This window comes from Cyprinus carpio, chromosome B14 (genome assembly GCF_018340385.1).
Source record: "Cyprinus carpio isolate SPL01 chromosome B14, ASM1834038v1, whole genome shotgun sequence".
Taxonomy (NCBI): Eukaryota; Metazoa; Chordata; class Actinopteri; order Cypriniformes; family Cyprinidae; genus Cyprinus; species Cyprinus carpio.
This window is the reverse complement of record NC_056610.1, coordinates 4,830,871-4,843,589: the sequence shown is the minus strand read 5'-3', so window position 1 is coordinate 4,843,589 and position 12,719 is coordinate 4,830,871. Positions and strand designations below refer to the sequence as shown.

At 37.7% G+C, this 12,719-nt stretch overlaps 1 protein-coding gene across 3 annotated transcripts in view; it reads left to right on the top strand.

The window, feature by feature from the left end:
• LOC109083511 (neuroligin-3-like) overlaps positions 1-12,719 on the top strand; it is a 159,406-nt gene that overhangs the window by 50,499 nt on the left and 96,188 nt on the right. For 2 of the 3 annotated variants that reach the window (XM_042737823.1, XM_042737822.1), the window contains 2 exons: positions 2,252-2,311; positions 11,380-11,529. In XM_042737823.1, coding sequence (XP_042593757.1) covers positions 2,252-2,311; positions 11,380-11,529 — 210 coding nt within the window. The remainder of the gene's footprint in view (positions 1-2,251; positions 2,312-11,379; positions 11,530-12,719) is intronic. The other variant, XM_042737824.1, reaches the window with a different exon arrangement.

Below are 12,719 nucleotides of genomic sequence, written 5' to 3'. Positions count from 1 at the left end.
GAGCTCTTTACACTGACGCATAGGTCACAGAGGCTGTATTAGCTCACTGTAAAAACACTAGTGTGTGGAGACCAGATGGACTGCCGTCCTCTGAGGCGTATATTATATAAAGTGCTATAGTGGACTGGGAATCTTATCCAGAACCGGTTCAGTTTTAAACCAGTCAATTTCCGTCAACGGTTCTTGAACATTCATGTTTTAATGCTGATACAGATGAAACACTGCAGTGAAAGGGCGATGAATGCAAAGCAATATCAAAGTAAATAGAGTATAGAAATATTTAATGAAATGGTCAAAAAGATCCAAAAATCTCATGTTAAACAGTTTGAATCAGTCTAGTGACTAACTTGTTCATATCTATATATTAGTGCTGTCAAACAATTCAGCATTATACGCATCCGAAATAAAAGTTTTTGTTTACATAATGTATGTGTGTGCACTGTGTATATTTGTTATGTATATATAAATACACACACAGACAGCATATATTTTGAAAATATTTACATGTATGTACATGTATATATTTATATTCATATAATCTATATCATATATAAATATATTTAACATATAAACATAACATATTTTCCTTAAATGTATACAAGCATGTGTGTGTATTTATATATACATAATAAATATACACAGTACACACACACATATATTATGTAAATAAAAAACTTTATTTTGGATGTGTTTAATCGTGATTAATAATTTGACAGCACTAATAAAATGTAAAGGTATTTAAAAAAAAAACATTAAAATATGATTTAAAAACATTATTCAAAGTACAAGAAGAAATTGTTTATGGAATCTTTAAGGAACCAGCATTATTATTAAATCCTCCTTAAAACTCCTAAATCTAAATTACTGGAATCAAATGAATGCAGCGTTTGACCTATAAATGTAAAATATTAATTGCCTGTGCATAAGAAACGATACCAAATACAGCCTGAATTCATCATTCATTGATGTTATCAATGGTTGATTATTCCAAGGATTATGCATTTGATTTGAAGTGTTTAAAAATCTGATTTTCACTGTTATGTTTAACATCTGCCATATTAATGCAGAAATGTTTATTCTCAATGAAAAATAACAGAGTTTATGGGAACTGCAACATGATGCCATTAAATCCAGATGCACTATAAAGGACATTTGAAGTGACAGAGCTTTCTCGCCTCAGGTGTCACAGCTGCCACCTCTCTCAGACAATGCCTTACTTCAACTTAACCTCACAGTGTGATGCAACACACCTAGTGGCCTCCAATGCACATATAAAACAGCATTTCTTAAAAGACAAAAGAAAACGCATGAGTTTCGTAAAAAGATTGACCTCACTACTCTGATATTGTCAGAAGAGATTTAAGACATGAATCACTGGGTGGTAATGATTTTGCAGTAGGGTGAGCTCCTGGAACAGCATCCCAATTGACCCGACAGATTTTAGGGTTAGGGTTACGCTAAGGGCCAAGCTAGTTTGACCTAAATGCTGTCCAGGAGCAATAAAACATGTTGATCAAAGAATGTGCTGATTCTCCAATTGTATCTGTGCAAACACTGTTGATGACACTGGTGATGTGATGTAATTAGTTGCATCTGTGTTGTGCTGGAACTGTAGCATTCATTTTAATGTATGCTAAGGATGAAATGATTGCACTTTGAACAGCAGAGTCACATCTATATTCAGACATTTTAAAACAGAAAGGCTGATAATGAAGTTTTCTCCATCATTACAAATTGTAGCTTGTCTTGTTAATGCTTTTTTATTTATCTATAGTGTGTAAAACGCTTGACCTTCTGAAAAGTGTCATTTATTTTAATGAAACTCTGCAGCACTCATTGTATTGTAGTACTACTTTGTTTGAAAAAAATATATATGTATGTATTTGTAATATAAAGAACAGACTTAATAAGAGGATCAAACTCAACTGACAATTTATTTTAATATTCTGCTATGTAGACACAATTATCTGTCATGTTTTAGCCATTTAATCAAATGTCAGCAAGCTCTAACCTCTTATTAGGTTGTGTTCTTTTCGATGCACATTATGTGAACTTGATTCTGTATACATAAACAATCTTGTTATACATTTAAGTGATTTGTGTTATTGGCCAGTTTCATGTATGTTAATGAATACTGTTTAATATTAATCACATGTATAGCTTTTTTTTTTTTGGTCCATTTCTTGTCTTGATGATCATACTATTTTGAATTCTCCTGTTCTTCTCTGTATTTCCCCTGCTTTACTAACAGGAACCCATTCCAAAAAACAGGGCGAGGATTTATCTGATAACGACGGTGATGAAGATGAAGGTATTCGCTTTGGTGACGAAAGACAATTGCATGTCTTGGATTTTTTTTCTCTGTACTTTGAATGCAGCCCTCCCTTTTGCATCTTTTTATCTTTTCTCAAGAGTCATCTAAGTCTTTGTATGGCTGTGGAGGATGTGGAGTGTCTGGTATACTTCGATACTTAGCATGTCAGGGAGATTTTCAAGAGTGAGAGTGAATTGCGTTGGTGTAGCGTGTGTTTTTTCTTTCTTCTGTTTCTGTTGTATATGCTATATCTGAGCCTTAAATTATTTTAAATAGTTCAGTGGTTCTCAACTGGTTTTGCTTCAAAACCCAACATAGAATCAAAAGTATGTATCATACAAAAGTAACAAAAATGTACTTACAATCAGATAATTGTTGATAAGCCCAACAATTTGCCATTGAGTGTTTTCTAAATGTCTTTACATTTTATTAGTTTTAATTATCAACACGATCTCATAGCGAATCATAGATATTTGTACATGAAGTAGTAAACGTTAGAGTTGGGGTACTCTTACTCGATCTTGAGTCCGGTCTTGAGTACAGCTTTTTAAAGGACTCAGACTTGTCACGGATTAGGATGGACTGAGTCTGATTTAGTCATGTAATAGCTGTATAGAATAGTATAGAATTTATTGTGGCTTGGCTCCTATATATATTTTTCTAGCATGCAGGACTAGTGCTGTCTGTATTCAGCAACATGGAGACACATTTGAGGCAAGCATGGGGTATCACAACACAGTTTTTAAAACAGGCGAATGGATTTAGATGAGGAGAGAGAGGCTGACAAGTTGTGGTAAGAGGATTAGCAATGCAAAAGCATGCGCGCGGGAGAAGTTGCCAATCAGCAAGAGCATTGTTCAATTGCATTTATCTTGGGATATTCTGGGCTCAGGGTGGATATCTGGTGAGATTAGAACAGGGAAAGTATTCTTCCCCAGTTACTGAGAAAGGCTTAAACCCCAGAATCTATCTCAAATCATGTTATTGTTGTTCCTTTATTCTCCTGAACTGACAATAGATGTTATAGGTCAGGGACATGTTCTTTGCTGGAGTTTTGGTCTAGCTGTACCCCCCTACTGTACTTTGTTGGTTTAGACCAAGTGCTGCTCTCACTTCTCAGCTCTCATGTTCAGGTGCTGAAACAAAGCAGGTACGCTGCCTTTGTGTTTGCCATTCAACTGTTGTACTTCACAGCAGTGTCCGAGGCTGAAATGGAAACTGAGGCACCTTGCGTTTGAAGCGGCTCAGTCAGGGGTATTAACAGCAGTGTTAATCGATACACTTTCTTCAATACCGGTGGAGGCAGAGGCCTTGTAATGCACACGTCTTAGCCCTCCACATGTAGGGAAGCTTCCCTCGGGAGGATTTAGACTTCCAATCTAAAGCGGTTGCATTACGTTTGCAATTGGCTGGTTCAGACAATCCAATTTCTGACTTGTGCAAATGTGGTGGCTCTCCATGAAAAATCCAGTAGGCTCCAGCAGTCAAGCAGCATGTCCTTCCAGAGGCTTTAGCACTTGGTCTGAAGGTTGCATTTACAGCCATAGCAGTCCCAGTGGGACGTGGATTCAGCTCTGGATTGAGATGTAGTCCACCGAGATGTCCGTGTTCTAGCCCGAAGCATGTTTTTGCATGAGGTGCCAATTACCCTGCATCAATGGCCTGCCTATTTTTCCTTGACTCTGAATGGCCCAGGGGTATGGCATCAACAATGACAATAGGAACCATGGCTTGTGAAGCATGCCGGAACATTAAAATAAAACAAGAATACAAAGCAGGCAAAGGTGGCAAATGAGTTGGCCTAGACTGGGAGGCTGTGGTTGGTAAATAGTTGAGCCTCCACTGAAGTTATCAAATGTAAGAGTGCTACAAATTAGTTTTGACACTTTAACAGTGCTTGAATGTTATTCCACTTGAGCCAACTGTATATCATATCCCCCGTTTGTCTAACAAGGCGTGCAAGTCAAAGGAACGATACTTGGACACAGAAACTAAAATTGAGCTGCCACTGCATATTTGCAAAAGATAGCAATAGTGAGCATGACACATTGTTCACCTTACAACCTCTACTCCTCTCTGACTACATAGTATCATTGAGAATCTAGGCCAGTCTTCCTTGGCAAACAATTCTAGACCACACACTTAACCCTCAGCCAGGTCAGCCAGGAGCCTTTAGGCACAAATTAAGGCAAATGTGTGAATACATCCCAGTCTTTCCATCTTTTTCTGCTCTTTCTACCGGAATCCCGATTTATCTACTTCTAGGTAGGAATGTGTGCAAGTAAGTTAATATGTCAGTATTATATCCATGCTTTTATTTGGGATGCACCAATCCTAATCTGGTTTATGTATAGGACGAATACAGTGGGACTTGGGATTTAGCCCAGATGTCTGTCTTTAGCTCTGAAATAGACTGAGCTCATATGACATAATGTAACTTGTGAGCTGTTGGCCTTATTTCAGTCATCAGGCTTGGCAAAAAAACAGATTGTAGTGCCTATCATTCTGTAGAACATCATTGGCAATTAAGTCAACCTCAGGTGCTACTAAACAAAGCTATAACACCTCCTACCAGTACAGTATGCACTAAGGTATGCTGTTACGGTACTGGTACATTAAGTAGGTGTATATTTAGGCACAGGGAGCTAATTCTTTATATGGAGCATGGCAGTAGTAATATATTGCATTTGGCTCAAGAAAGACCTACCTTGTCTCCTGTGTCTGCTCTCATCCCCACTGCTGACAAACAGATGCACATAGCTATTGCTTGGCTTGCTTATCCATGTACCCTAATTGGAGAAAAGAGCCCTTCCTTCCTCCAGACACCAGCCCTTTTCCCATGGTGCCAGTGGGCAGGCCAGCTCCACCTGCTTGAGTGTTAGGATGGATTTCAGTCGACATCCAGACTAGAACAGAGTTCAGTACCCACTGTCACACAGGATGGGTTAAATAAACAATTGGCCAAATTGGATGTATGCCTGGTTGTTTAATTTTGTGCCAACAGTTGAAGGAACAGACTGGAACAGACTTTATGGCTTAAATGTATAGGTTGCATTGTAAACTAGTGATTTTAAAGGGATCATATGACGTTTCTAAAAAGAACATTATGTTGTGTATTTGGTGTAATGCAGTGTGTTTATGTATTTATTAACTAAAAATATACTTAAAGTCTGTTCACACCAAAACGAGCAACCCAGGCTTGCTGGAAATATGCACTTGTGGCGACGTTTCTGCAACACCATTATTACATAGCTGACTGGTATCGCAGCAGTTTCAAAGTTAAATGTTCAGTGAGCAGCACTAAAACACGTGTTCAATGTGCAACTGTGGCTATTACATTAATTGGTACAGGCACGTATTGCTGTTTTTCTTTTTTTTTTACATTGGTTCAGGTGCATATTGCGGCAGTTCAGAACTTAAATGTCCAGGGAGTGTCACTAAAAGATTAATGCTCTATCATGTTGGAAAATAACCCTAAACCTATCTGATTATGTTAACAAATGCAAAATTGATATAAAAACACATTCGCTGATACAACCGTGCTATTTTAACTTGTACGCTGGTTTGAGCTGTTTTGTGGAACCATTGTTTCACAGGATTTGCACTGGAGTGCAATATTATGTTATTATGCAAGGAAAAGTTTTGCAGAATTGTAAGCAGAGGCATGTATTTTCAGTGAGCCTGGGTAGCAACAGAAATTTGGGTGCAAAATATAATGCCTCTGTTCAGACCAACACAAATGATCACATATCATCAATCCAGGTGTTCTCTAATCTCTTTTCCATTGCACTGCAAATAAAGCTGGCCAACCAATAAAATTCACACTTATAAAACACATTTTGTTAAGTGACAAAGTGTATATCAGAGGAGAAATCCAGAACTAGCTCTCTTGTCTGTGTACTCGTATTTGTTGTTGTTTGATGAACACCTTATTAGATACAAAAAAATCTGAACATCTGTTTGAAAATTTTCGAATGCTGTTTTACTTCCTGTGTGAAAAGTGTGTTTTAGAAAAAGGAAGTCATGTAGCATTTTGTGTAGAAATTTAATTGGTGTATTTATGTTTTTTCTGTAATTGCCACTGAAGTTAGAAAGTGAAATCCTCTTCATTCAGTAAATTTGTGAATTTTTTTTTCTTCTTTTTTATTTTTTTATTTACATTTTTTTATTCATTGGTCTGAACAGACAAACCGTATGCAAAAATTGGGCCAAATTTTGTGCGGGTGAGAACAGGCCTTCACACTGAAGGAGGGTCCTGAACTCTATCTGCTAAAGAAACCAGAACATCATAAAGGGTTGAGGGTAATCTCTTTGACCTGGGCTATTTAGCAACCACCCAGACACCCTAGCAGTGTGCTGGTAGGTATTTGTGAAAGTCTATTTTCCTTGGCATCAGTCTCAGGAAATTGTCACAAATTCTTGTTTTTCATCATAATGCAAATGAGAGTATGGTCATTTTGCATAATTATAAGCTCTCTGCAGGTGGGTGTGCGGTAGTGCTTTTGGTTAGCAGCGAGTGAGGTGTCTGATGTGGCGTATGCATGGTGTTGCAGTGAGTTTCAGAGCAAACTGTCTACACCCTCCCCCTCCCTCTTCTGTCTCTCTCTCCTCTTCATTCACTGCTAGAAGCTGGGCTTCAAAGAGCACATCAAACCACCTGTCTCTGTGTTAGTACCATTATATTTAATGCACAAACACCGCAGCCCAGCCTCAAGAACCCACCTTCTTCAAAGGTCACTCGTCCCCATCTGGATTAAGGTTGAGCCGTTGAAATCAAAGTCAACAAATTGCCACATGCAAACCTTTTGCATATCACTTTACAAATATGTGGTATTAAAAATCTATTAAAAGTTGAGGTGCAAGCACTGCAGCATCATCATACCCCGCATCCCAATATGACTACTCTCTTAGTACAAATAGCAGTATGTGAAATGAGTAGCATGTGCCAATTTGCAGTATTCATAGACATACCCAGATGACATTCTACTTCTGAAGTGTGCATCAGAAGGACACTTTAATTTACAATGAAGGGAAACACTTTATTTTAAAGTTTCCTTGTTACATGTTACATGTACTTACTATTATAATAATATACATGTATACAAGTAACCCTTAAACAACCCCTAATCCTAACACTAAATAATATAGTAAGTACATTAAATGTATAATTACACTGTAACAAGTACACCTTAAAATAAGATGTAACCCAATGAAGCTATAGAAGCCTGTAAATGTGTAGTTAATAGAACATGCTTGTTTAATGGTCACAAAGGTCTTCATCAAATTTTAAATATTTGTATATATATATATAGTTTGAGGTAAATGCTGTATAAAGGCTGGATGTGTATATTATGTATTTTCCTGCAGAGTCCGAGCCATGCTGGCTTCAGTTATATTCAGTCTGACCTGGAACTGTCGATCTTCAACATTTATGTTATCTGTGATGAGCTCAGTGGTGGGGTCTAAAGTCAAAACCTCGACTCGAGAGCTCATACAATGCTCACAATAAGAATGTTTGACAGATTCCATGTTTTACAGCGTCAGTGCTAGTCTGGGCTACTTATCAGTGCTCACGCTGTCCAGTTCCTCTAGAGTGACAGGCCGTTGAGAGGTGGCCCGTTGAGAATTTTGAGAGGTTCACAGATAGCTTGACGCGTCCTCCTCCTGAGCTTTGCAGACACGCTGAGCGCTGCCGTCCAGGTCTGACATCCACCATATTTTAACACCCTAATCACAACTCTGATGGAGATGCAGAAGACTTTGTGAAGAAGGTCGCTCAACCCATCGTGCGCTCAGAGGTGTTAAGTGTTTTTTCATTTATAAGAAAGCAGGGGTCCTCACCTTCTTTAGTTCACTTTGAGATGATTGATGGATGTTATATAAAGGAATAGATGCATGCCGCCCGCTGCTTTTGAAGATGAAACATATGCATTTGTTTGTGAGTGTCTGTGTGTGTGTGTGTGTGTGTGTGTGTGTGTGTGTGTGTGTGTGTGTGTGTGTGTGTGTGTGTGTGTGTGTGTGTGTGTGTGTGTGTGTGTGTGTGTGTGTGTCATAGCGAATGAGTCATGTTTTCATGTCAAGGAACATGTTTGTACATTCATGAAGCTGACATTTTAGTTAATGTTCTATAGTTTCACCCCTTCTGTTCAAGGCCATTTATGTCCTGTTTATTCAAATGATGTGTTTGTGAAGTGCAAGTGTCTTTACAATACATTTTAATCAATATCTCTCTTCTTTTTCCTCAGGATGTGAATTCTGAATCTTTTTTAAATGATAAAGGTCTTCAATGGGATAACTTGATTTTGATGTTGACGTTATATATGATTATTTGATAGAGAAGAGATCAGTTAGCAGAGTATGATGCTTTTATGTCACATCAAACCAACATGATGTGAATCGACAAAAGAGGTTACTGATAACACTGACATGACTAATATTCGATTGTTTTTCTAATTGATCTTTTTCATTCGGTATCTCATCCTGTGCATCCCTTGTGCAGGAAGTTGTGTGCATTTTTCTCTCTCTCACCTTCTTCTTCCCACTCCATGCATTGTCTTTCTTCCGTACGATAAGTGTCAACAGAGAATTGTCATTTCAAAGCAGTGCCTTATCATACTTCTCTCAGATACCAGATAAATCTTTAAACGTAATCGTAAATGTTTCAGCTGCCGGATCTGAAATTGGAAAAATTCTATACAAATCAGTTCTCGCTTGTTCCATCAGATCAGGAGCGCAACGTGTGAATGCCTTCTTGCCATGTAAAGCAGACGTTAAGCTCAGACAGTGACACAGTGATTGCAAATAACATGCCTTTTTTGCAAGATAAAGCCAGCCGGTAATTCGCTGTGACCACATACATGCAAATAAGCACATCTTTAATAGGAGGGCTTGAATGCAAATGGGGGCAAATGCACTGGAGTGGTGTTTGCGATTAGCCATTCTCAAAGATTCTGAATTTTGATCTGCCGTATCCATGGCAACCCTCAATACAATACAGCATTTTGAGTCTAAGCCCAGCAGTGCTAACTTCCCAAGGCTTCTGTCTCTTTCATTTCAGTAGAGAGACAGTTTCCACAGCTTGTGTTTTTTTTTCTGTTTTATGTTATGTGATTAGCCGAAAATAACAAACTGATAATGGTCGATTGATTAATTTCTATACAAAAGCATTTAATGAAATAAGGAACATATGGTGGTGCATTTTAAAGGAATAGTTTGGCCAAAAATAAAAATCTTCATATAATCCTTTACTATATTCTTTCTTCAAGGAAACACTAAATGAGATCTTGGATAGAATGTTCAAGCTTCTGTTTTCCATTTTATGAAATTGAATGGTGGTATAGCATACTGACAAGCTCCAAAAATGAGTCCATACAATGTGTGCACTATTTCTTATAATATATATATTTTTTAAGTCATTCTTAAGAATTTTGTTTTAAGATTTAAATGGGCTATATGTAAGAATTTTCATGTATTAATCACCTTTTTATTGCCAATGTGTGAACAGCTTATAGGGAAACTTAAAAAAAAAAAACAAGACCCCAACTTTCTAGGTTGGCTATGAATGCCTGTAGACTGATATTCACGTAAAGGACTCTGGACATTTTTGCAAGGAAATTGTGACGTTTATGCATGCACCCGTGAACCTCTTTTCCATAACAAATGCTTATACAATGTTCCGAAAGAGCTCTTCTGTACTTAAGTGTCAATGTTTCAAGTAAAGAAATGATTAATTCAAGCTATGATTAGGGCTGGACAATATATCGAATGATATGATCATGCGCATCTCGTCAGTAAAGCCGGTAAACTACGGCTCTGTGTATTAACTGCAGCTCCATTTGAATGCAGGTGATGGGGATTTACCGCGAATCATGGAACCGGCTTTACTGACGAGATGCGCATGATCATATCGTTCGATATATTGTCCAGCCCTAGCTATGATCTCACATTACCAGATATATATAGTCTCAAATATACTTTATTAACAGCGTAATTTTAATTACCTCATCTGTCGACATGGTGCCTGTGAAACGCAGAGCTGGTGCAGTCTTTTTGATTATATCACTATGATCAGATGCTTTCTTAACTGCTGTTTTCTCACTTCTCATGTTTGCTTTATGTTTATTTTGTTATTGAGAAGAAAGCATGAAACACATATTTACATATTCATATAAACATCGCTCTCAGCAGTGTGGGGGATATCTGTTAACAGTGGTATCAATAAAAATGTATTTGCAACTTTTTTTTAACTTTTAAAATTCGCTATGAGTGTATCAGGGCTCTATTCAGTCACTTTTACGACAGGAGCAAACAAGCTACTGGCTGCCATTCATTTTACAGCCATCTGTGTCACACATAGCAAGAGTTTTTGAATTCTACACGATGTGAGCTTACTGTAACCAACAGTAACGTCAAATCTGCTGTGACCTACCACACATTTTTTTTTTTTTTTTTTACTTATACATTTTTTGTAAATACTGGCATACTTTTGCGTCTGACTTCAGAACATGTGGAATATTTGAATGGACTGCTTTTATGGTTTTTGTCTTTTTTGGAGCTTGGCAGTATAAAGCACTGTTCACTTTTGCCTGTGTTGATTTTGCATTTCACATAAGCAAAACAATAATATGGGGTCAGAACAATATGAAGGTCATTTTAATTTTTGGCAGAATGATTCCTTCAGCGTGCTTCCCTACTAGATAAGAAATTTTGGCCCGCCCAATTGCTGCTCGTTTTATACCCTTCTGTGGCTGTATGCCGGAGCAGCGAAGTCTAACAAGGCCATTAAATTTGAGATGATCTCATCATTTAGGCCACTAAAGCATGTTAGAGCCGCCTGCAATAGCCAGTTAGGTTCTGACCTTGCATATGGCTTCATCTGTTCATATCTGTTTTGCGCATACTGTTCATTACTAGAGACAAATGACTCTGCTGATATGAGATGCATCTCAAACTGTAATTGAGCTGGTCGCTGGTATCTGGGAGGACTGTGAGATGCACTGCTGTGTTGAATCTTGCTCTGACGGGGCAGTGGGGGAGTGAGAGTTTAATGGTCGCCACTCTTGCAGACATACGAGATACTGGAGCCAAGCCTGTGATGGTGTACATCCACGGAGGATCATACATGGAGGGCACCGGAAACATGATTGACGCAAGCGTACTGGCCAGTTATGGGAACGTCATCGTTATCACGCTCAACTTTCGAGTCGGCGTCCTAGGTAAGCAATTTTCTTTGTCATATAATATTTTCCAGGAGCAGTCATATTGGAGAAATTGCACTTACTAACTTATTAGAGAATGATTACTGCAAGTATGTTTGCTAATGGTGCCTGTGGTTCAGTGTTCAGTATCACGACTACTATTTTTACATTTACTTGAATGATAAGTTGAGTGCTTTTTGCTGAATCAGTAAATGTGAAACATTGAGGCAGGAATGCAGAAACATTTTAAGAGACTGAATTAAAGAATAATGCTCACAGCGATATAAACTCTTGCCAAAGTTCAGTCTACTTGGCTTTTTCGGCTTGCACAGTGTTGTGTTGATTACTTCTTAAAAGCTGTTCAGAAAAATGTTCAGTCATACAGTTATGCATTAATTTGAAACATAAGCACAATAAATGAAATTTCAGAGTAAGTCTATAAAACCAACAGATGAATGCTGAATCCAAATATATCCCATATACCAAAAAGAAAAGTGTTTGCTTTGCTAAGGAGCTTTAGGTAAGTGCTTATTCAGTAGATGCTTTATTCTGTATGCATGTATTAAAGTGGCAATCATTTTGGAGTAACTTGAAATCCTTGCTGAACCTACAGGCACAGCTGTTAAGGACTGATCTACATCTGTAGGAATATCTTAAATACTGTAAATTAAAATCGTGTGATGGTTTATAACAGTAGAAATATGTAGATATACATGAACATCTAGGTAGACTGAGATATGTCCGAAACAAGTCAAAATGAAAGGGAAAAAAAACTTGAAAAGGGTAATTTTTAGGCCAGAGTGCCCCTGCAGTCACAAATTGTATTACTTAAAACTCATCTTTAATAACTAAAATAAAAATGTTTAAAAAAAAAACTAAATCCTATGGAAATCATTTCTTCATGCCTTAAAATGGCCTAAATATAACTCTACACCCTTACCTCATTTAGTATACGCCATTTAGAACCATTAATATACAAATTAGTCCCTGCCTCCACCCAATCACACCATCTCAGACTATCTGCCCCGCTTTCACTCGGTTTACTGAAGTAGTAAATGCCACAAAATGGCAGGTGACACTATTGGATTCACTGGATTAAATGTATAAATGAGAAACTGTTTTCAGAGAAGAAGAGGAAGAGTGAATCACACATGGCCGTCTACAAGTTCATGTATCAGAATGGTAATGCATTTTATGTATCGTTCCCT